General features: G+C 55.6%; 7 protein-coding genes across 7 annotated transcripts; 2 read left to right on the forward strand and 5 right to left on the reverse strand.

The window, feature by feature from the left end:
- Positions 1-728: 728 nt before the first annotated feature.
- WHR41_03890 (uncharacterized protein) lies at positions 729-2,384 on the reverse strand (the record flags this gene model as incomplete). The annotated part of the gene is made up of 1 exon (XM_069372496.1): positions 729-2,384. One exon carries the CDS (start codon positions 2,382-2,384, stop codon positions 729-731), a length of 1,656 nt encoding a protein of 551 aa, XP_069230683.1.
- A 264-nt stretch (positions 2,385-2,648) lies between these two features.
- Positions 2,649-4,792, forward strand: WHR41_03891 (uncharacterized protein). Its single transcript, XM_069372497.1, has 4 exons — positions 2,649-3,734; positions 3,799-3,814; positions 3,865-3,978; positions 4,041-4,792. The coding sequence occupies exons 1-4, from the start codon at positions 3,096-3,098 to the stop codon at positions 4,670-4,672; spliced, it is 1,401 nt and encodes a 466-aa protein (XP_069230684.1). The 5' UTR covers positions 2,649-3,095; the 3' UTR covers positions 4,673-4,792.
- Positions 4,793-5,134: 342 nt separating this feature from the next.
- WHR41_03892 (uncharacterized protein) lies at positions 5,135-6,576 on the reverse strand. The gene is made up of 3 exons (XM_069372498.1): positions 6,054-6,576; positions 5,703-5,999; positions 5,135-5,630 (listed from the first exon to the last, which is right to left on the reverse strand). The coding sequence occupies exons 1-3, from the start codon at positions 6,293-6,295 to the stop codon at positions 5,261-5,263; spliced, it is 909 nt and encodes a 302-aa protein (XP_069230685.1). The 5' UTR covers positions 6,296-6,576; the 3' UTR covers positions 5,135-5,260.
- Positions 6,577-8,654: 2,078 nt separating this feature from the next.
- On the forward strand, positions 8,655-10,039 carry WHR41_03893 (uncharacterized protein). Its single transcript, XM_069372499.1, has 2 exons — positions 8,655-9,143; positions 9,200-10,039. Exons 1-2 carry the CDS (start codon positions 8,925-8,927, stop codon positions 9,575-9,577), a joined length of 597 nt encoding a protein of 198 aa, XP_069230686.1. The 5' UTR covers positions 8,655-8,924; the 3' UTR covers positions 9,578-10,039.
- Positions 10,040-12,867: 2,828 nt separating this feature from the next.
- WHR41_03894 (uncharacterized protein) lies at positions 12,868-14,670 on the reverse strand (the record flags this gene model as incomplete). The annotated part of the gene is made up of 1 exon (XM_069372500.1): positions 12,868-14,670. One exon carries the CDS (start codon positions 14,668-14,670, stop codon positions 12,868-12,870), a length of 1,803 nt encoding a protein of 600 aa, XP_069230681.1.
- A 1,298-nt stretch (positions 14,671-15,968) lies between these two features.
- WHR41_03895 (uncharacterized protein) lies at positions 15,969-19,861 on the reverse strand (the record flags this gene model as incomplete). The annotated part of the gene is made up of 3 exons (XM_069372501.1): positions 15,969-16,336; positions 16,406-19,357; positions 19,726-19,861. The coding sequence occupies 3 exons, from the start codon at positions 19,859-19,861 to the stop codon at positions 15,969-15,971; spliced, it is 3,456 nt and encodes a 1,151-aa protein (XP_069230682.1).
- Positions 19,862-20,627: 766 nt separating this feature from the next.
- Positions 20,628-21,089, reverse strand: WHR41_03896 (mitochondrial 37S ribosomal protein uS19m; the record flags this gene model as incomplete). Its single annotated transcript, XM_069372502.1, has 4 exons — positions 20,628-20,670; positions 20,726-20,905; positions 20,978-20,993; positions 21,047-21,089. 4 exons carry the CDS (start codon positions 21,087-21,089, stop codon positions 20,628-20,630), a joined length of 282 nt encoding a protein of 93 aa, XP_069230556.1.
- Positions 21,090-21,164: the final 75 nt, after the last annotated feature.

A 21,164-nucleotide genomic window follows, 5' to 3' on the forward strand; every position in this document is an offset into this window, starting at 1 on the left:
TGGCGCACTCTCGATACACTCTCACCAGGCCTGATCCTAGCTCACAGCCGAGTCGTTTCACGATCTTGCGATCAATCATGCCAATCATTCCATCCACATTCATCAGACAACAGCTTCCAATCTCTCAAAAGAACTTCGTATCCTTCAGAGCCTTCCACCCCTCCCCCTTCCACTTCAATTCAAGAATCTCGTCCCAAAGCCTGCTCATCAAGTCTTCCTGATCGCTGAGCTTCATCCTCTCGAGTCTTGCGGTGGCATGATCAACTTCCTGCTTTGCCGACAGCCGGCAGCGTCGACGTTTGAGGGTCGCCTCTACCGGAGAAGAGACCTGCGAGACTTTCCGTTTCGGATTGGTGTCGGTCGTATTGGATAGGTTGATTGGCAGGCGAACGATTAGCTTAGAGGCTGACGACTCCCCTGCTTCAGAGTCTTGCTTGGATGACATTGCTTGATTGGACTTCTTGAAGTTCCGAGTATTTGTTGTTGTTGCGATCACGATCGATGAGCTTGGTTGGCCTCTGAGCGGCTCACCGAGAAAGAGTTGTTGTCTAGATTGCAAGTTTGAGGGAAGTTCCTGGACAGGTCATGTGCGAATTGCTGACGCGAACCTCATTCACTGAACGCCATGCAATATTGAATACTAGTGAAAAGTTACACTGAGATTGTTGGGCGTTTCACGACAGCAGCCGATGTATTTTCTATGGTAACCTCCTCTAAGCCTACGAAGACTATGTAGCGTTTTCCTTGGCCGTGGGCGCGGCGCTCTCGCTCTGATCTTCATTGCTCGCGGCTGTCACTTCTCCCTCTTTGCTGGCGGGTTCAGCGCTAACATCTTTGTCCACACGCTTAAGAAACGCCACACCCTCGACATGGCTGGTTTGAGGGAAGAAATCAAAACCACGAATGCTCTCAATCTCGTACATGCCTTGCCTCTCGCCGAGTCCACCGACCAGCCAGCCGACATCTCTGGCCTGAGTGTGCACGTTGCAGCTGACGTAGCACAGCCGCTTAGGGCCGTAGTCCATCAATTGCGAAATGAAACCCTCGTCACAGCCTTTCCTAGGCGGGTCGATGACCACAGCTGTCTCATCAGCCGGGAACTTAGACCTATCAAAAGCGTCGAAGAGAGCATTCGCGTCTCCTGCAATGAAGCGAACAGAGTCTTTGGGTAAGTTGTTGAGACTGGCGTTCTTGCTGGCGAAGTCGATTGACTGGTGACTGATGTCAATGCCGACTGATTGCTTGAACATCGATGACAGGGTAATCGTAAAGAATCCAGATCCGCAGTAGGCATCGATCATGTTCTTGATGGGTGATTCTGAGCCAGCGTCAGGCCCGAGAATGTTTTCGCGGATGTACTGAGTAACGAGAGGCAAGATCGAGTTGTTGTTCTGGAAGAATGCGCCAGCGGGGTTGTCGAGACGGTAGTCGTCGATGTACTCCGTGGATATGGCCCTTTGGTCGGTGATGCAAGTCTTGCGGTGCAGGAAATCGCCCCGGTCTTCAACGACAACATCGTCTCCATTCTCTGTATCCTTCTTCTCCGCCTGTGTATCATCTTTCTTCACTCTTTCAGTGTTCTCTCTCAACAAAAGCGTTGCACCACGCTGGTACTGATCAATGTTCTCCGCCACCCGCTTTCTTTCTCTCTTGTTCCCACGTCTGACAGCGTCCGTTCCAATCGGGCAATCTTCAATGTCCAATGTCTTTCTTGTGCCCTTCAGCATAAATCCAATGGGTGGTACCTCATCCCAGGTGGGCTTCTCGCCCTTTCGACGGGACTGGCGACCTCCAGGAGGCCCGTCGAAGTGAGGTGTGAGTTTCGTTCGGTAGCCGTAGATGAGAGGCGAACCGCAGGTGTCTCGCACGCTAGGTACAGCGGAAGCAGGTAACTTGGAGAAGTTTTGGTAAGCCCTCTCGACAACCGTTCGCTTATGTGCGAGCTGGTAGGCGTAGGGCAAGTGCTGGAACTGGCAGCCAGAGCATTTGGTGAAGTATCCGCAGCCTGGCTTCTCCGTCCTGTGTTCGCCGGCTTGAACTACTTTGACAAAGTCGGCGAGAGCATAACCCTGATCAGAATTGTTCTTGTACACTTTCGCAGTCACAGTGTCGCCGGGGACAGCGAATGGAACCACAATCACAGATCCATCCTTGTGCGCCAAACCGTCGCCGGTAGAAGAAAGCTCAGAGATGTTCACATCGATCTCAGTCTGCTCTTGCGGTTCCACCTTCTGCCCTTCTGATGAATTTGTAGTTTTCAACAGACGCCTGACGTCTGCCAGAAGTACATCCTCGTTGGATCCATCGCTAACGGTTGTGGTCTTCTGCTTCTTGTTCTTCTTGAAATGGCGCTTGCCTTCGTTGAACGCACGCTTCTGCGCCATGATTGCGGCAAAGCGAGAGGAAAGCAGGCTCGTTGGTGCTCGAAACGCGCAGCGCCGAAATGGTAGCATCGATCTTGAAATGGACCTCGCTTGGACTTTTTTAGTCGCAGCTATCATGTGAAAATGCTCGTTGGAGTAAGCTGAATTCTGAGATGTACCGAGACCGTGATTCCGGCTACGGCGCAACGTCTATTCTAGCAGCCCCTCCCGCACGCCCTACCTTACTCATCACACACGAAACAAAGAGAGAGATCGGTTCGCTTGAGTCAGAAATTCCGGAATGCATCAACTCAAAAGTGGAAGGTCGCTACAACACTACTTGCACTTCTTTTGCGAGAGATAAGATTCAAGATCAACCTCGGAAGCATCGCAGCTAGGTATACCGCCTTCCATACGGCTTATCATATTGAAAGACTCAAGGAGTAACTTGATCGTCGTTAATTCACGGCCAAGGAGTTGCCGAGACATACCTGTTACTCTAGCTGCCTATTTCGGTCTCGCCGCCAAGCTGACCTACATGAAAACACAACTTCCCCTCAATGCCGTGATACTATATCAAATGACGCAGCGGAAAAAGCCAGTCTACAACGTCACACGCACTTGGCGACGGAAGAGCTATCATGGCGTTCAGTAGTTAAACCAAGCGAACCGTCTGTTTCTAATCGCAAGATCTCCCAGCAACCTCAAGTGAGCACTCAGAAATCGGTAAACATGAGGCTCGCGTATTTGGCTTACCTTGCGTCACTTACAGCGGCATCGCCTTTGCAGGCAGATAGGACCATTGGGTCTGTGGAACCTCGAGTCAACTACGATAACTACCATGTCTACAGCATCAAGCCAGCGTCCGTTGACGAAGCTCGTTCAATCGAGAAGCGCTTCGAAAGCTATAATTCGCAATATGTTCGGGACAGGCTATCCATTGCAATTCCTCCCAACGAGGTCGACAGCTTCAATGCCCTCGAATTGAAAGCCCGTCTGATCAGCTCGGACTTGGGATCATACATCCGTTCTACCGAAGAGAAAGCTCCGACTTACTCGAGTGCTTTGCACAAACGAGGGGACCTTCCGGACCTATCTTGGTTCGATACTTACCATGACTATGCCGATCACTTGCAGTACTGGGACGACCTTGTCAGTGCCTTCCCGAAGAACTCGGAGAAATTCGAGATCGGAAAAAGCTATGAGAACAGACCCATGTACGCCTTTCATCTGTTTGGTGACGATGACAAGAAAGGGTCGAAGGGTCGAGGAAAGGGCCGTGGCAAAGGTCGTGGCAAACCATCGAAGTACGGCAAGGGCGAAGAAGAGAAGCCTGTGATCCTTTGGCACGCCACAGTGCACGCCAGAGAAGTATGTTGCCACCAGTCTTGCATTTCGTGACCTACTGTATTCGACACTGACACTATCTCATTAGTGGATCTCAACGATGGGTTCGTCGATCGCCCTTCTGAGTTTGTGAAGAAGTACTGATTGCCGCTAGTGATCGAATATCTTGCCTACCAGCTCATCGAGGGCTACAAGTCCGGAGATGCGAACGTCACGGCGTTCCTCGACCACTACGATTTCTATCTGGTCCCTTTCCACAATCCTGACGGTAAGAGACTACTCCTTCAAAATCGACTTTCACGATCGCAGAAGCTCACATACACGGCACAGGCTTCGTCTACACGCAGACAAACGATCGTCTCTGGCGCAAGAACCGCCAGCCCCGCCCAACGCTCAACACCACCTGTCTCGGTACCGACGGAAACCGCAATTGGATCTTCGAGTGGGACGCGGAGCCGCCCGAGGGAGGCTCGACTCCAGACCCCTGCGGCCAGACCTATCGCGGCCTGGCACCAGGAGACACGCCCGAGAACCAAGCAATGGACGGCCTATCCGCAAAACTGTCCGCTCAAGGTGCCGGAATCCGCTCCTTCATCGACTTCCACTCCTACAGCCAGCTGATCCTCACTCCGTGGGGCTTCTCCTGCGACCCTCTGCCTGAGACGCTGCCCAGAATGGTCGAAGTAGCCAACGGCACGGCGCGCGCGATCGAAGCCGCGAGCGAGAGGGGCAGCGAATACCTGGCTGGTCCTGGCTGCGAGATCTTGTACTTTTCTACGGGCAACTCGCGCGATCACCACTATGCTGTGCACGGGGCGAATCACTCTTGGACTTTGGAGCTGAGTCCTTCGGCTGATGAGGAAGAGATCGGTTTCGTTCTGCCCGCGGAAGAGATTTGGCCTGTCGTTAAGGAACAGTGGGCTGGCCAGCTGTGGCTGTTGAATGAGGTGTGGGATGAGTGAGATGTGAGCTGAAGTCTGGAAGAGTATCCGCGGTAAGGGGCACTCCTCGGGGATGGCAGTGCATGAGGTTTATGCAGCATACGGATAAGTACTTAATTCAGCTTCGTCATTAGTTTCTCACGCTCTTTCAGCATGGCTAGCAGGTACGATCAGTGTACCAAGGACTGAAAGGTTTTGAAGATACAGATTGTATGTAGATTCCGATGACCTCATCGAGTTCCTCAAATTCGACTAATCAATGCCTCGCCCTGATAGCTCAGTTGGTAGAGCGCGTCACTAGTAATGACGAGGTCGCCGGTTCGACTCCGTCTTAGGGCATTGATCTTTTGCTTTTGCCCGGCATGCGTGCATCGCGCTCTCCATCATCGCGGAACCTGATTATGTGTAATACTTTTGGCCTGGGCGGGGAGGGGTGGACTACGGGTTTGGGGAGCGTGCATGATGAGAGAAGGGTCACCACCAAGTGTTCAAGATCATTGACTTTGACTCGTTGCATTACAGCGATGCTTTCATTATACACAAGCTGCGTGAGGATCCACATCCTCCTTTCAGATATGCTTGCCTCCCTATCCGCCGGTCTCCCAAGACTCAGCTCCCATCCGGGGTATCGCCATACTTCTGCCTAAACGGCAGTAGCCTACTCGGCCCTTGTCCCGAGCTCGCCACATAGACATCTTTATTCAGCGCCCCTGGGTTACTATCACCGTTCAACTGTGTAAATGCCACCGTCCTCGGCGTCATGGGGTTCGATGGATCCCTCCCCCAAGGTGTGGTCGGCGTCTTGGGCAGATTGAGGAAGATCTGCCTGTTCATGTCGCGCTGCTCGTCGCGCGTCATGGTCTGCGGCCGGTACTCTGCCAGCTTCTTCATCTCGATGTCGTCGGCTCGTTGGTCGCGCTCGCGCTGGGTGGGGATGGTGGATAGGATGGAGTAGATGAAGTAGACGCTGAAGATGGCGCTGGTGATGGATTGTGGTTAGCTTGATTGAACGCTGGAGAACGATGGGGACAGCGCCAGAGAGGAAACATACACCATGGCGCAAGTTACGCCGAAAGCGCCGCGTGCTTGCATGCAGTATCCCTCGTTCGCCTGTGTCGCGTACTGACACCCCTTGCTCAGATACCACGGCAGTCCGGGACTTGGGTTGTCGGGGTCGCTCATATCTGGGGCAGACTGGTTGCGCAGCGACACGGCGTAGAGCGCGAGCATGAGCCCGGAGACGAACAAGCTGAGGAGCGGGAGGAAGAGGTGCATGATAAACAGCACCGCCTTGACGAGCAGGATGAACATGCCGAGCACTGATATTACCGTGTTCCAGGTGGTCATACTGCGTGGGTTAGCCTACTGCCTGTAGAGCATCCGAAGCGTCGAGGAAACATACAACTGGCTCCATACGATCGGCGTGTCGATTGGTCGGTAGTTCGCATAGCTATACAGAACGATGCTGGGGTCGCTGTTGAAACCTTGGTCTGCGCCATTTTGCCAGAGCTTGGTGCGGTATGTGTTTGGGTCGGCGATACCGAAAAGCGTGAGAGCGCCGACTGTGAGAAGGAATTCCAGACCGAACAAGGCGTACATGAGCTTCGGGAGCCGCCAGTGCCGTGTGATGAAGAATCGAGGCATGTTGGATGTGTTGAAATGCGATGCTGGGCAGGACCGCGCGATCTATCGTGGGCCTGCCACCGCGGACGCCTCAGTCGCAATATTCCAGTTGCTAACTCCAGCTTGTTATTCGTGAGAAGTGTAAGCTGACCGCGCTGCCTTCGCCGTCGTCGCAGGCACCAGAACCAGGTCGCCCATGAAACGCTGTATCGTATAGATGTAAAGAGGGCAGAGGAGCAGAGGCGGCTGGGCAGATAAGCAACATCCTTCGGCACGCAAGCGCATGCCTGCAGTCTACGAAGGTCATGCTCTGCGCCGCTGGTCTTTCAGCCCGTGAGGAGTCGTCCGTAAGCGCCAGCTAGATGTGTGATATGTCCCAGCCGCCAATCAGCTGGCGAAGCCGCCCCAGCTGCAAGCTGCAGAGTGGCAGCGGTGGCGCTGGCTGGCCGACTCGCCGATCACCACCTCACACTGGCAAGCTTCCTTTAGGATCGTCAGGACCATCGAATCACGTACTTGTATATCGATATGTGATCTAGCCGACTCCCTCTCCAGCGCGACATCATTGATTGAGCAAACTCTCGTCCATCGAATCACCCAGTGGCGCGCGGGTCTGCCAGTCGCCGTAACCCGATGGCATGCTCACCGCACGCTCGTTTCTCACGCTCTGAAATCATTATCACCATGAGACCTCAGGAAGCATCATGATTTGCATCGGGAGTCAGCACTTGAATGCCTTTCAGACGCCCCCTCATTCAAGTCATGTCGAACCTCGCGACGCAGGTTGCCTTCAAAGCTCTGCCCTGCGCGGCAGTGATGTGCCGTCCTCTGACAGCGATTGCTGCACGATTAGCGTGATTTACATACGCCTGGGAAGAGGGGACCTCAAGAACGCGCGCGCTTAGGAAAAGTGATGTCGCTTGGAGAAGGTCATGTAGGCAAGCCATGTCCACAAGCCGTAGGCTTGTCCTCCTGAGATTGACCGAACGTGGAAATACGATGAATCAAGCATTCCTTACAAGTGGCAGTCACAGCAGGCCCGCAAGATCCTACGCCTTGTTCCTCGAAAGCGTTTTCGCCTCTATCCCATTGGAAGCTGCTACTTCGAGCAACCCGCTTGCGACCGAGATGAGATCTTTCCATTCTGGAGCCTTGTCCTGCTATTTACTAGGAAACATAGGTTGGCATTAAATATCGACGAATGCAGCCCTTTTTGCTTCGGCAAGCAAAGCAAGGAGACACGCACGTCCTTGGATTGATATTGCGGCTGGATCCATTTTCTTCAAATCATTTGGCGTTCACGATCATCACTCTATTTCCTTTTTGTGCTTACACACACAGGATCGCAAAGTGATGGAAAATTCTGTCTTGCATAGCTACCATGTTCTAATTTCCAAATCGTGAAATCGTTCCATTTCGCGGGCTGGTGAGAATCACTGCAAGAGTAGAGACAGCTTGGCGCAGATGCATTTCATTCGTTGAGAGATTGCGGCTCAACTGTAGGGCTGTACCGATCGCCGGCTATGGGACGATGAGGTAATTCGCAAGCCTCATGCTCTGATGGCGCAAAATATTAACGAAATCTCACGTGGCGGCAAACGGGGGCGGACCGTCTATACGAGGTGCGGATCGACTTTGAGGTCACTTTCTGTTCCTTGCCGGAGGACAGCCCTCGTTTGCCACTATGTACTCGCAACACGAACATCCTTCTCGTGTTATAGGCGAAAACAGTGGACACCGTTACAAAAGTCTCGGATGCCCTCAATTCGGCGAGCGACGCGTCTTCTCAACGTGTCGCGGACGCAGATCCGCCGCGTGAAACTTGACGAAACTGTGTTTTTGCAGTGACAGCCCTAGCCGCGGCGAAAGGGCGTCGATCGCCGACCCGGAACGCCAGCCGCCAGGAACAGGAACCTGCAAGGTACGCCACCAAAATTCGAGACGACGTGCCGTGCTGTGGCCTCAACTTCACGACGACGCGTCTAAGAAGATTACTTTGGAACTTCAGACGCGCCGTGCGGACTCTTCAGTCATGAAAATAGGAGGTGACCTGCGGCTTGTGATTCCTGACTGAACGATCAGACATCGACAACATTGGGACGAAGTTTTGGGCGAGACTACGCCACAATCTTGCATTCACTTCGCAAGGCTCCGGCGAAGAGCCGCATTTGCAAGTGAACGGCTGAAGCCCACGATGTGACGCGGGTCGTCGCAGAAACGCAATCCCTGCAATGTCTTTCCTGGGAAAGCGAGCGATCTCTCGGCAGGCTCCGGCGGGCTTGGGTAAATTTCGCGTGGCCGATAAGTACCCACGTCGGTGCTCGAAATACACCATGCCGTGCATGCCCACAGCGTTGGCGCGCCAATAGTTGCCCATGCCCGCCGAGCCGTCTTGGACAAGACTCGCAGACAATCGGTTTAGCGAGACCCGGCCCACTCTTGGTGGTAGCATCATGCGGAGGCCCTCTGTCTGCCAACGGCAAGTAGTCCAGTTTCATGCAGCGGTCCCCTCGAAAGCGTTTCTGTAGGTCCTGGGCTGCTATCCACCTCTGTCTCTTCCCCAGTTCTACAATCGACACGCTCAGCACTTCCTTTCTTTGCAGCGCATCTTACCGCGATCGAGGCTCTGCCCATTCTCGCGCAGGCCAAGATGCTTTCACTCGCTACCCTTTCGCTTTCTCTCCTTTTCAGCTTTGCCGCCGCGCAATCGAGCGCAATTACATGGATTGAGCCTGGCGTTTCAGCAGCCCCGTTTGCCTACGCTGGATCTGTCGTCGACGCTTGCCCCGGGACCACAGTGATCGCTCTCCAATGTACATCTGCTGGATCCGACAATGCGTTTACCGACCTTTGCGGCTCTGATGCTCCTGTAAGATATATCCATGCGGCAATTCGATGTCTCCCGCATCAACTAACACCAGAAAGTCCATGACCATGACTGTTGGTCCTAGCCAAGTCCACTTCCACGGCAGCACCGCTACCTCAGGCCTCGACTTCCAGATGGACATGACCTGCGACATCGACGAATCTTCCGCTACCTGCACCGACTCCACCAGCTGGTCTGCCGTGGGCACGTCTACTGATTCCGCCCAGTCTTCGACCTACGCCGTGGACGCGATGGCTACGCACTCCGCAGAGGTTACTGCCGGTGCAGACAAGCTGGACAACACCGGAAAGTGTACTGCCAGCAGTGGAAGCGGCAAGGGTCGCGACGGTGCCAAAGACTCCGCCGCCGGTGGCAGACTTGCTGTCGGCATGGGTCTTCTCGGCGTGTCCTCTTTCGTCGGCATGCTGCTCCTCTAAGTCGACTACACATACGATGCGACACCAACGCATTTCTCAAAACCTCGATTTTAATACGTACGCGATGCATACACTTCACGAACAACGTCCTCTTTCCTCCAACATCTTCAGACCCTTTACCCGGCCGTGGACTCTTCAATCAACAGTCGGCACCACGCGAGGACCCAGTTCAAGGCCGCGGCGTGGCTAGAAGCGTTGACAGTGGGACGAAGAACGAGCTTCGACTAGGGAAACCGCTCCGCGCTCCGCGGAGTCTTTGAGGCGGATCATGGAGTCATTGTTAGAACACAGGCCTGCAGGAACAGTATTCGGCGGCTGGACCATCTGCAATTCCTGCAACACACCCGCCACTGCCACCAACAACAAATCCTAGCATTTTTCGCAACCGCCGAGCCGGCTCTCCAGCTCACGGCGCATTATAGACAGTAGACTTAATGAGATATACCCACCCTGCCACACCAACCAGATTCCCCATCGTCAATCGCACGGAGACACTTTCCGCCCCTTGTTTGACGTTCGGTGTCCGTCGCAGAGCCAAGCCGGATCTGGCGCGACGCTAGTTCAACGGCGGACGGCAGCTGTGCCGTCTTGGAGCGCATCGAGGGCCAAGTTTTCTACTTTTGGTTTTGCAGAAACGCCACAATCAAGGCCGTATCTGCTCGGCAGCAGTCGTGCGCCAAGCAGAGATGAAAATGGCGCCCGACTAACATCCTTCCCCGTACGTTCGCCACGCCATATCCACACGCACGTGTGCGCATGGTAGTTCAGCGCGTCGCGTTCGCCGTCGCGCTCATGACTCGTGAGATTTCTAGCCCTACGGCAACCGACGACATTGTGCTTGCAATTTAAGACATTATCCAGGTTTGTTACTAACCCATGACTGAGCCGCGTGGCAGACGCATATTTTAATGGTAGGCAATATCGTCTTCATTAACATCATCGGCCTAGACCGGCAGGGCTAAGAGCCCAGCAGGGCTGATCTGATCACCCTGTCAAACGGCAGCGCAATGACATCTTGGCTCACAGCCTCGCAAGGCTGACTATCGAACTGTACATACAGGCCTCCACCGTGGCTTGCCAGACACGTTGTGAGATGCGGTCCTACTGCGTCAGAGCCACCCTCATCCACCTTATCGCTCGTTGAGGCTGTCGCGCGTCACCCACCGTGATGGCCGATGTGACTAGGGCTGGCGCGAAAGCACACACTTGGCCAAAGCATGTCATTAAGAGAACCCATCCCGAAAATAAGTGGCACGGCTCTTACTGTATTACCTGACGTCTATCGATGTTCAATCCGATCGAAGGCTCTTGACCGCCAATGGGAACAGTGTCTCCCCGTGATGCAAGGAAAGTTGGTCAGAACGAGATGGGCTGTCAAAACTTGTCAGGCTATCGTCCCAAATCACTACCAGATTGCTTTTGGAATTGTCCCAGTGCTGTGCTCAGAGTGATCCTCGCTTCAGAACCGGGTCCTCCAGAACTTGGTATCGACGGGTGATATGGCTTTGCCAAGCGTCAATAGTACCCCAAACCCTACCATTCCTTCTAGCGTATTCTATTCACCAGCGACAGGTACGCGATGATAGCCAACGCCGTCGGAATGTGAAGCAACTTGCAAGTATTGTCGCCTTGCTGAGATGTCCTCGCACGCAGAAAGTACAGGCCGGTAGCAATCCCCCGAACAACTGCAAAACAGCGAGAACGCCAATCCACAAGCTGTCGCTACGCCTGCAAAGCTGCAGTCCCGCAATGGCAAACAAGGCGGCCGCCGCAATCATCTCCACAGCGGTCACCTGCCGCAGGCGAATCAACTCTGCGGGCGTAAGAATGATCGGCAGAGTCTTCCGGCCGGCAGCACGATCGCCTTCGATGTCGTGTGGAAGTCTTGGACATCGATTGTCAGGAACGACCATAGCGCGAACGCAGCGTCGAGCTCAATCGCCATTTCCGCCTGAGGCGCGTGGGAAGCGACGAGAGCGTTGACCGTTCGGAGCGAGAAGAACAGCGCCGTCGGCGTGTAGAGACTTTTCCAGAACCAGTGGCTTTGCTTCGGCCAGACGTAGCAGAAGAGCGTCCAGGCCTCGAAAGTGGCGATTTGGACATGTCTGCGAATCTCACTTCTATGAATAAGCCGCAGACGCTTGGTAAGTGATCCGTTCTTAGCCATTGTGGGCTAGCTAACCTTGTATGCAAAGCAGCTGGGAGAATGGACCGATAGTACGAAGAAGTGCCTTAGGCAGAGAATTGCAGCCTGCTGATTTTATGGCCGGAATGTCGAACAACTGCCCGTCAACGAAGAATCCATAGTGGTGTCTTTGCCGATCTCCTTTAGCTTTCCCTTTCCATCACTCTCCTCGAAATCTTCGGCGACGGCTTCTCAGAGTGCCTGAACCGATGACCCTTGAGAGAAGTCTGGAGATATTCGCAAAGGCGCCGCAAAGGCGTCCACAATTCACCCTGAGTCCTTCCCGGTACTGAGCCTCATTCTTCGATCTTGAGGGGATCGCCCTGAACGCTTTCGCTTCGGCTCCCCATTCGCATTATACCGCGAGTCCCCGTCCACATCCAGAGCCAATATGCTGCGCTTCCCCGCCAATACTCAAAGATTCACCAACGAGCTCCCCCTTCGCAAGCAGCCTATCTGATCTCTCGACACGTCTCGCCGTTTCCTCCAAGTGATTCTGAATCTCTATTGACTCGAAGGAAGGAAACAAAAGTAAACAAACCGGGATTACCCGCGCTTCACCTCAGGCGCTGTGATTGGCTCGGGAGAAGCCGGCGCTAGCTGCGGGCTGCCAAAAAGTGTACAAAAGTGTTCAAAAAAGTGTACAAAGGTGTACAAAAGTGTTGTTTACGTTTGTTTTTGTGTTTGTTTTTCGAAGTTCCGAGGCGCGTCAGAGCGGGGGAGTGAAGTCAGACAATGCGGTCAAAATATGACATTTGCGAGATGGATCTAGGCATTGCGGCCAGCTCTTGCTGAGCCGTTCGCGGTCGGATTGATTGTTTGATTGGAATGCGGAAGGAAGATATCCGACGTGCCCTAAGGTAGTGAAGGGCTAGCAGCATGTACGTCGTGTGCTTGTTAGAAGCGGAGGTCGAAGGGCGATTTTTCAGCCTCGTAATGTGAAATTGATCAAGACAAAATGGATATATGTAGGTAGAGATCTGGATGAAAGCTCCGCTCGAAATATCGTCCGCCAAATGCATCCGACCCAATCCAAGCCAGACCAGACCCAGGCCCAACTGACCGATCGAAAAATAACCCATACAAAAGAAAACAGAAAAGGCCGTCACAACTTCGTCCTCCCCTCCTCACTAACCCCCCTCCTCATGCCCGGACTCGTCGGACTCCCCTGCCCGCCGCCCACATTGACCACCCTCGCCGCGCCCCTAAGCGCCGTCGCCGCGGTACTCATCGCATTCACCGCGCCCTCCACACTCCCCCCTGCTCCTCCTCCTCCAGCACTCGCCCCAGTCCCCACCTCCCTCGCCGCAGCGCTCCCCCCAGGCGTCTGCCTCTGCAGCTGCGCGCTCGTCAACCAGTGCACCTGCCGCCCCATGCCCGCGACCTGCCCGCCGAGGTAGGCGATCTCGTCGCGCGTGCGCAGGTTCTCGTTCAGGATCTGCATGCTGTGGCGGCCGTCGAGCTCCGTGAGCGCGGCCGAGACGCGGGCCATTTCGTCGCGGAGGGACTCGTGCATGGAGAGCAGGTGGTGGAGGGGCGAGGAGTAGGGGCCATCGGCGCCGGGGGCGGTGGTGGAGAAGGGCGAGGCGAGGTCGAAGTCGGTTGTTGTTGGGGGTGGGAGGTCGGTGGGGCGGGGGAAGGGGGCTTGAGGAGCTGGGCGGAGGGGTGGGGAGGTGAGGGAGCGGGGGGTTGCTGTTGTTCGCGGTGTTGTTGAGGAGCGGGTGGTGTTTGTTGTGGGTGGCGATTCGGGTTCGATTGCGGAGCCGCGGTTTGAGGGCGGGACGGGGAAGTCGTAGTCGTCGGCGGAGGCGATGCGGGTGCTGTCTGTCGCGGTGCTTTCGGCTCTGCTGCGCGAGGGGACGATGAGGGTTTCCGTGCTGCCGTTGTCGGGCGGACCGGAGCGGTTGGCTGAGAGGATGTCTTGCATTGCTGTGAAGCCGGTTTCGAGAATCTCGAGTTTGCGGTTGATGAGCTTGTGCGCGGACTCCTGCTCGTCCATCCGCTGCTTCTGAGCATCTAGCACTGGTCCGAGCTTTGCGAGCACGCATCCCTTGACGTGGATGTCGAGATGCGCCCGCCTGCTCTTGTTCGTACATCCTAGCGGTGCTCCAGGACACGGTACATTGACCGCAGGGCAAGCTTCCTTCCGATGCTCTTCCCTGTCTCTGTAATATATAAGCGAGCTGCAGAGGTCGCATTTGACCTGTCGGTCGGGGCACTGGAGCTGCCAATGAGTCTCGAGCTCCGCCTTCGGCATGTTCTGCTGGCAGCTCTCGCAGCTGACGTTGTAATGCAGACACCCGAGATCGTAGTCTTTCCTCCGCACAGACTGGCCGCAACCCGAGTCTTTGCACTCCACCATGGCGTAGCCGCAGTAGATGGTGATGTGATCCTGCACTTCGCCGCGCTTGATCTCCGATTTGCAGCCGTTTTCGCTCTTGGGGCATTTGACGACTAGGTCGTCGAGGATGTTGACCAGAATTTTGCTCGTCGATGCTCGTGGGCCTAGTTTGGCTGGCATGCGACAAGTCGGGCAGTCTCCCTTGGGCCCCAGTGGCGAGTAGGTGGTCCACGTCTGGCGTATGCATTCACGGCAAAAGCAGTGGTCGCAGTCCATAAGCAGCACCGGGTCCACCAAAGGACACCGACAAATGGGACAGACCAGATTGTCGTCATACTTCGAGACATAGTCCAGCGCGCGCAGGTCGACGGGCGGGTTGAGGTTGCAGTTGCGCGCCTTCTGCGTGAGGTAGTGGTTCTCCTCCATGTTGCGGCGGGCCTCCAGTCGGCGCATGTTGCGGAGGGCTATTTGCGTTGAAACACTGGTTCCCCCGGGCGATGGGCTCCTGCGCGATCCCGGCGGCGGGGGCGACAGGCTGGAGTGACCTGTCGAGTTGGAGTCGGACATGCTGCGATATGATTGGACGGATGCGTGCGCGCTCGGGCGCCGCGTTGATGAGGACGTGGTCGAGTAGGTAGACATATTAGGTGGTGCCGAGGTGCTGTTATTCTGTTTTTGACGGTGTTTTTGGCGAGTCCTGGACCGGAATGCGCGGTCACGGAGCTATTCCAGCGCGCGCTCGGAGCTGACGAGGACACGTCGGGGAATATAGCCAGCGCAGTGAGGCTCACCACGCACTCCGCCGCCGGGTGTCAGGTCACTGCGGCGTCTGGCAGCGGGCGTCCCAGCCGCGTGGGAGCTGACGGGGAATTGCTGTGGTTGCTGAAGTCCCGCCCAAGCAGAAGGCTCGGATATCGGTCGGCAGGCCGCAGCGCTGCAGAAGCTGGAAGCACAGCCTCGGTGGACGGGGATCCAGCGCACGCACGCTGTACAACAGCACAGCTCGTAAGCTTCGAGCGTGGTGTATGATAGCCTTAGGCGTAGATGACCAACAAACCCTATGTTTCGACTCCAGGAACGGGGCGGTAGCAGCAAGGCGCTGGCGGCGTAGTGTGAGGCGAGGGACAGAGGTGGCGCCGGGTGAAACATAAGCTCTGAATCCTTGAAGATGCCCGCGTGGGGGGGCTGACGATCCTTGATCGCGCTGCCCCTTTCCGCGCCGCGAGCGTCGAAGATCCTCCCGCCCGCCCGGCATAATCCCGACACACGTCCCATCCTCTCTTCAAAGCACAGAATGCAATGTGGAGTGCCAACAGCTTGGGCACCCGAGTGCAGGGCGGCAGTCGTGGAGAAGGCGGTGATGCCTGAAGATCTCAATCGATCGCTGAGCAAATCATTCCATTTATCGAGGCTACAATCGCTACATCTACAAAAGTCGCGCACACGGACCATGATAAACATTAACTATTAACAAGCTTCCACAGCTATCATTCGTGAAACAAAGGAAACGCGCTGCGGCCCAAACCCTGGTGTCGATGTGCTGGTAAGACACTGGAGGAAGAGCTGCAAATACTCCTGACAATGCTCTCGTCCGCAATCCTATTCAGCATTCTCGATAGTCGATGGAGTCGCCTATGTGTGGTATCCTGTCATGACACGAAGGAAGGCCAGCAATGGTATGCGTGCAATGTGTGCTGAAGCTGATCCAGAAACTCGTGCAGAGTAACCAAGGTGCGCCGCGAAAAGTATCCTGACAAGTTAGGTCGAGCTGCACACAGTAATCGAAAGAATGCCTGGCCAATCCAGTCCCACGAAAACGTCTCAGTCATAGAGCGAACCGGAGCGATGCGTCCGGTAGTCTTCAATCAGTGCGAAGCCGAAGCACCCGCGTCCTCCTTCTTCCCCGACCCATGCCAAATCGCCCTCCACCCCTTCTTTGTGGGCGACGTCCCTTCCTCCCCAACACCGCTCTTGCCCCCCTTCTCCGACGAAACGCTAATCCCGACCTTGCTCGCGATGTGCTCGAACTTCGCCTTCGCCGGCGACGGGCTCTTGGCCGGCGACGAAGCAGCCTTCTTGCCTGGGCTGGCGGGCGAGGAGCCCTTCTTCGCGTGGCGCGTGGGGATAAGCCTGGGCGACGTCGTCGGCGACAGATTGGGCGAAGTGCCGGGCGGGCTTTCGATGCCGTCTAGGGACGCGGCGCGGACGTTGGAGTCCGCGTTGGTGGGCGCACCTGCGAAGCCGGCGGGCGGCGTCAGCAAGTGGACGTGAGGGGGTTCTTCTTCCGGGTCCATGGGCGTACCGTCGAACTGGGCGTGCGCGAAGAAGCCTGTCGCGAGGCTGGCGGCGTGCGCGACGGAGCTGGGCGTTTTCCATTCGAAGGGGCTGATGATGCGCGGGCCGGGGCGGTGGATTGTCGAGTCGATGCTGGTGAGGCTGGTGATGCGGTCGGTTGCGGGCGGAGGGCCGCTGGCGGCGCGAGGTTGGACGGGTGCGAGGGTTGGGGCGTTGGGGGCGCGGGGATGCTGGGGTGATGGGATCTTGGATGGAAACGGAGGCTTGGACATCTGGCGCGTTTCGGCCGAGGGGTATGGCATTGGTGGGCATTCCGTCAAGGATGAAGCACGCTGTGGGAATGATGGGTGGTGTGGTCCGATGCTGCCGGCATCCTCCTGACGTTTCTGCCAGGCTCCAAGAGGGAAAGAGGTTTCCTCATGGTGGTTGCTGTTCAAGGCTGGAGTCACGAGGGCGTTCTCGTTCTGTGGAGCATAGACAGCTTGCTTGAGCGAGTCCAGGCTCTGCAGGCTGAGCTCCATTGGAGGCCTGATTGTCGTTTCCGCTTCGGTAGACCGGTTGCCCGAGTTTGTGCTCGCATGATTTGGGCTAGGGGTAGGACGGCGACCTGCAGATTTCGTGGGACTCCCGTCAGAGATCCCCATCGAGACGGAGGTGATCGGCTGCGATTTGATCAAACCGGCGCAGTACCCCTCCAGGAAGTCACCCATGCGGTCAGCGCTGACCGGCTTGCGATAGAGGCCAGCTTGGTGCCCTTCGATCCATTCGTGAGATTTGTTGGAAAAATCGACAGTCTTGTAAGGACTGGAAGTGACGCAGAGTTCGTCCAGGCATTCATGGTCGCGAGCTGGGGAGGAACTGTTGTCGCTACAGTAGCGGCTCGGATGCTCCTCAATGAAACGCCAGACACGTTTGTTCTTTGGGCTAAGATTGTGGGCCACACGGTCAGGCATCTGCGCGCTATTGAGATATTGGATCTGGTCGTTCCAGTTGCCGCCTTGAATGTTGAGCATAGGCGGCTTCTTGCCCGCTTCAAGGTGGTCGTTGACCGGAGTACCAGGCGGAGCGATGGGAGCTGCGTAGCCCTCATTCTGTGGTGAAGTGAACTTGACGAAAGCGCCGTCCGGAATTTCTGGATTCCAGTTGGTGTTGTGCAGGTCGCGCTTGGGAGTGATCGGAGACTGCGATCCGGTCTGCACACGCTGGTACTGGTCGGGTTCGACATTTTCCTTGTCCTCAGACTCATCCGTCGGATCAGGATACTCGTGCTTACGCAGAGAGTAATCACGTGTGTTGCGTGGGAAGAAATCGGCTGTCCTGACGCTGGAGACACTCGAGCCATCAACAACGATCTTCTTGTCCATGGGGCTGGTGAACAGATTGTTGTTGCTGGACGCCTGTGCTGTCGGCTTAGAAGCGTGAAGCAAAGCGAGCGGTGTAGGAGCTCTGGCATCGACAGGCTTGGAAGAGGGCTTGTCATTAGCCGTTGGCTGGCGCATGCCGCTACCTGGCTTGTAGACCGGGCTCATGGGATTCAATACCGACTTGACGCTGGCGATCTGCTTCATTGTAGGATCCTTGATCGGCAACGCGTGAGACTGACGCGGCGAAGAAACCTTGGGATTAGACGAAGACGTAGACCCGTCGTGCTGAGGAATGGTATGCTCGCGAGGTTGCACACCGTTGCTTGTAACGGCCGTCACCGCAGGAACAGCTGGAGCAGAGTTCCCGGAGTCCATGTACATGGGATACGGCGCACCCATTGAGCCGTCGAACGGCGGTGGCGGCATGAAAGCGCTCGGAGAAGCCATTGAGTATGCCAACCCAGGATATGGTCCAGCCGGACCGGGCATGCCAGACATGGCAAAAGGCTGTCCCGGCATGGGCACAGTCGGTGCGGATCCAAAGACTGGCTGGGCCGAAGATTGCCATGGTACCTGTGACGGCGGAGCGCCAACGGCGTTCGAATGCTGATTGCGCTCAAGGAATGAAGGAAGGCGATTCCTCGGAGGAGAGCCCGGCTGACGGTCGCGCATGGCTTTCGGAGATGTCGGTACACGGAAATCCTGCGGCATGTCTTTCAGAGACTTGAGGGCCTTGCGGACGCGATCCATCGATGTGACCAATTCACGGCGCTTGGTGAAAAGAGCTTCTTTCGCGGTCTTCGCCATGGTCTTACCGTGCAAGACTTCGGTTTTGTCAAGGTCCTTGAGCTCTTGCTCGAGCTTTGAGTACTCAAGGTCCAATGCATTCTTCTGCGTTGCGATTGTGGGCTGCGGTGCATAGTTGTTAGTCGCTTGTGAGTGTGTGTTGCTCCTGTCACGGCCAATAGCCTCCTCGAAGGTAGGCTGGGTGGCAGCGGGAAGACCAGGTTGAGTTATGTTGAGATTCGGGGCTGGCGCGTACAGGCGAACTGCACCGTTTTCCTCGCTGAGCGGCATGACGACGCCATTGACGATCTGGCAGAGCTGGCCATTGATGTCCTGAGCAACATAGCCTTCCTGCGTGGTGTTGATCCACTGAGCCTTGCCGACGTGGTTCGGAGCGACTTTGATCAACGCGCCGTTGCTCTTGATGGCGCTGTAACCGAAGCGTGGGTGGCACAGTGGAGATTGCTCGCTTGGTACAATACGCCCGCCAGCAGTAACGCGAACATGCTGCGGCGAGCCGTGATGCTTGACCAAGGCCTCGATTTTTGATTTGCGGATTGAAGGGGTAGGTGAAGCACGAAGCCTCCAGGCTCCAGGTCGGGTTGATTGTCCATTGTTGACAATCTCTCCAAGCACGTGCGGCTGTTTGTGAAGAATCGAAGAAGAAGGTGCGTGTTCGGGTTGAGGATCGGCGAGGACGGCCACATTCTCATCGTGAGGCTTGTTCGCTCCGAAGTGGAGGCTGTCTAGACGGACACGAGAACGAAGAGATCGAGCAGCGAAGGACTTGGATCCACGAAGAACGTGTTCTGTCGGAGACTCGGGGGTTAGCAAAGCACGCCTTTCAAGTTCACGAGAGCTCGCAGATGGCGGGGTCTGGATGATCTTTTCCACCCAGTCTCGATGGAAGGTGAGATCTGGGTCAAGCTCATGCCAGGCCATGATTCGGTGATCATTGGGCCAGTAGCCAATGGTCGGTTTCAGGAAGATTCAGCGCGAGTGCAATGTGCCATAACGCAAATGACGCCGCGAGGATTGACCGTGGCGACCGCGGCGAGCGGGACGAGCCTCCTTGTTTGTTTACGCACGACGCATCCAACCGCGCAACCACTTCAGGCAGTGACGCAGCGCGATGCAGAGCGAAGGGTGAATCTGAAAGGAACGAAACATCGAATACCTTTGACAAGATCCGCATCTTCTCCGTCATGCTCTTCAATCGCTTCGTGAAGCTTGGGGGCTGAAGACGTCGCACGCAATCGGTGTAGCTGTTCAGCAGAATAGACCCGCCTGGCAGTCTTCTCCGCCGTAGTCATCGCGATGGGAGATCGAAGGAGAGACAGAGGTACGGGTTGTCAGATGCGTTGAGGAGCAGAGTTGGCGGCAATACTTGTGCAGACTTGCTCAGTTGTCAGTGGTAAGCAAAACTGCAAGGGGCGAGAGACTGGCGTACCGGCACTACGTGAGGGAGGATGGCCAAAAGGCGAGATCGAGACGATTACTGTGTAGCGGGTTGGAGCAGACGATTAGCAAGAGTTGGGAATGGCGGTGGCTGCGATGAGAAAACGAGCGATCGAACGAAAGTGGTGGTTGGTCGTATGGTGCAAAGAGACATGGGGGCGACGAGAGGATGCAGGATGTATTGTAACGACATGGCTGTGCACTGTTTTGATAGTTCTTGCTGGTAGATATGGTAGCGCAGTAGGAATGAAAGAGCTGTGCGCATGTTAGGGCAAGCCCGCATCTCTGTGACCAGGCAGTCGCCGATGCGCATGGCAGAAGGTACGGTCTGCAGCCGGACGATCGTGTGCAACGTGGTATGTACATGCTCCCATACATGTACTTTGCTTCCATCAAACTCTTGTCACGCCAATGATGTAGGTATGCTCCATGCATTGGACCTTGCCAAAGCAGGGAAATGGTATTCCCAATATCTCTTCGGAGCGCGATGATTCTTGACCGCGTTTCGAAACCCTCAATCCCCAGCGCCATGCCATACGAATAATGTACAAATCTTCTCTTGTGTTACAGTCCTTTCCAAGAATATGTTTGTAGCTTTAAGCACACGATCTTTGTGGCTCTCTACTTGTTCTTGGTGTGCTTGTAGGAGAAGCGCTTCCTTGTCCTGCTCAATGTCAGACTCGATCAACAATTTTTTCCCGGGACGAGAAAACACTCACGCTGCAAACTCTCCCAGCTTGTGTCCCACCATATCCTCTGTTATCCTAACATCCGTGTAGTTCTTGCCGTTGTGCACCTGGAAGATCAATCCGACGAAGTTGGGCAGAATCGTCGCTGCGCGTGCCTGCGTCTTGACCGGAGGCGCTCGCTCGCCGGCCTTTGGTCTCACAATCGGTAACCTAAGGTAGATGTCAATTAATCGAAAATGCTCGCAAATATGTGGCCTGAGGTGTGTCGAATGCGGAACATACGGGACAATGTGAGGGCCTGGCGATTGTTAGCGGGTTGCTCGCAATCGTGTGAGAATTTCTCGATAATACCTTTCCAGACTGAGCGCGCGAACAGCGCGCCTGAAGGTCTCATTGTGTTGCACGCCGGGACTACTGTGTCTTTGCTGTCCTCCTGCGTATCTTACCTCGTCCGTGGTGCTCTTCATCC

Source organism: Cladosporium halotolerans (assembly GCF_011745625.1).
Source record: "Cladosporium halotolerans strain TM138-S3 chromosome Unknown Sca10, whole genome shotgun sequence".
Classification (NCBI taxonomy): domain Eukaryota; kingdom Fungi; phylum Ascomycota; class Dothideomycetes; order Cladosporiales; family Cladosporiaceae; genus Cladosporium; species Cladosporium halotolerans.

Excerpts from the sequence above, each read along its gene's own strand:
- WHR41_03893 (XM_069372499.1), top strand. The coding sequence starts at position 8,925 with ATGCTTTCACTCGCTACCCTTTCGCTTTCTCTCCTTTTCAGCTTTGCC. Across the intron at positions 9,144-9,199 it reads TTTGCGGCTCTGATGCTCCT|TCCATGACCATGACTGTTGG; the intron begins GTAAGATATATC and ends AACACCAGAAAG.
- WHR41_03892 (XM_069372498.1), bottom strand. The coding sequence starts at position 6,295 with ATGCCTCGATTCTTCATCACACGGCACTGGCGGCTCCCGAAGCTCATG. Across the intron at positions 6,000-6,053 it reads CCGATCGTATGGAGCCAGTT|TATGACCACCTGGAACACGG; the intron begins GTATGTTTCCTC and ends TAACCCACGCAG. Across the intron at positions 5,631-5,702 it reads GGCGTAACTTGCGCCATGGT|CGCCATCTTCAGCGTCTACT; the intron begins GTATGTTTCCTC and ends ATCCATCACCAG.
- WHR41_03891 (XM_069372497.1), top strand. The coding sequence starts at position 3,096 with ATGAGGCTCGCGTATTTGGCTTACCTTGCGTCACTTACAGCGGCATCG. Across the intron at positions 3,979-4,040 it reads CCCTTTCCACAATCCTGACG|GCTTCGTCTACACGCAGACA; the intron begins GTAAGAGACTAC and ends TACACGGCACAG.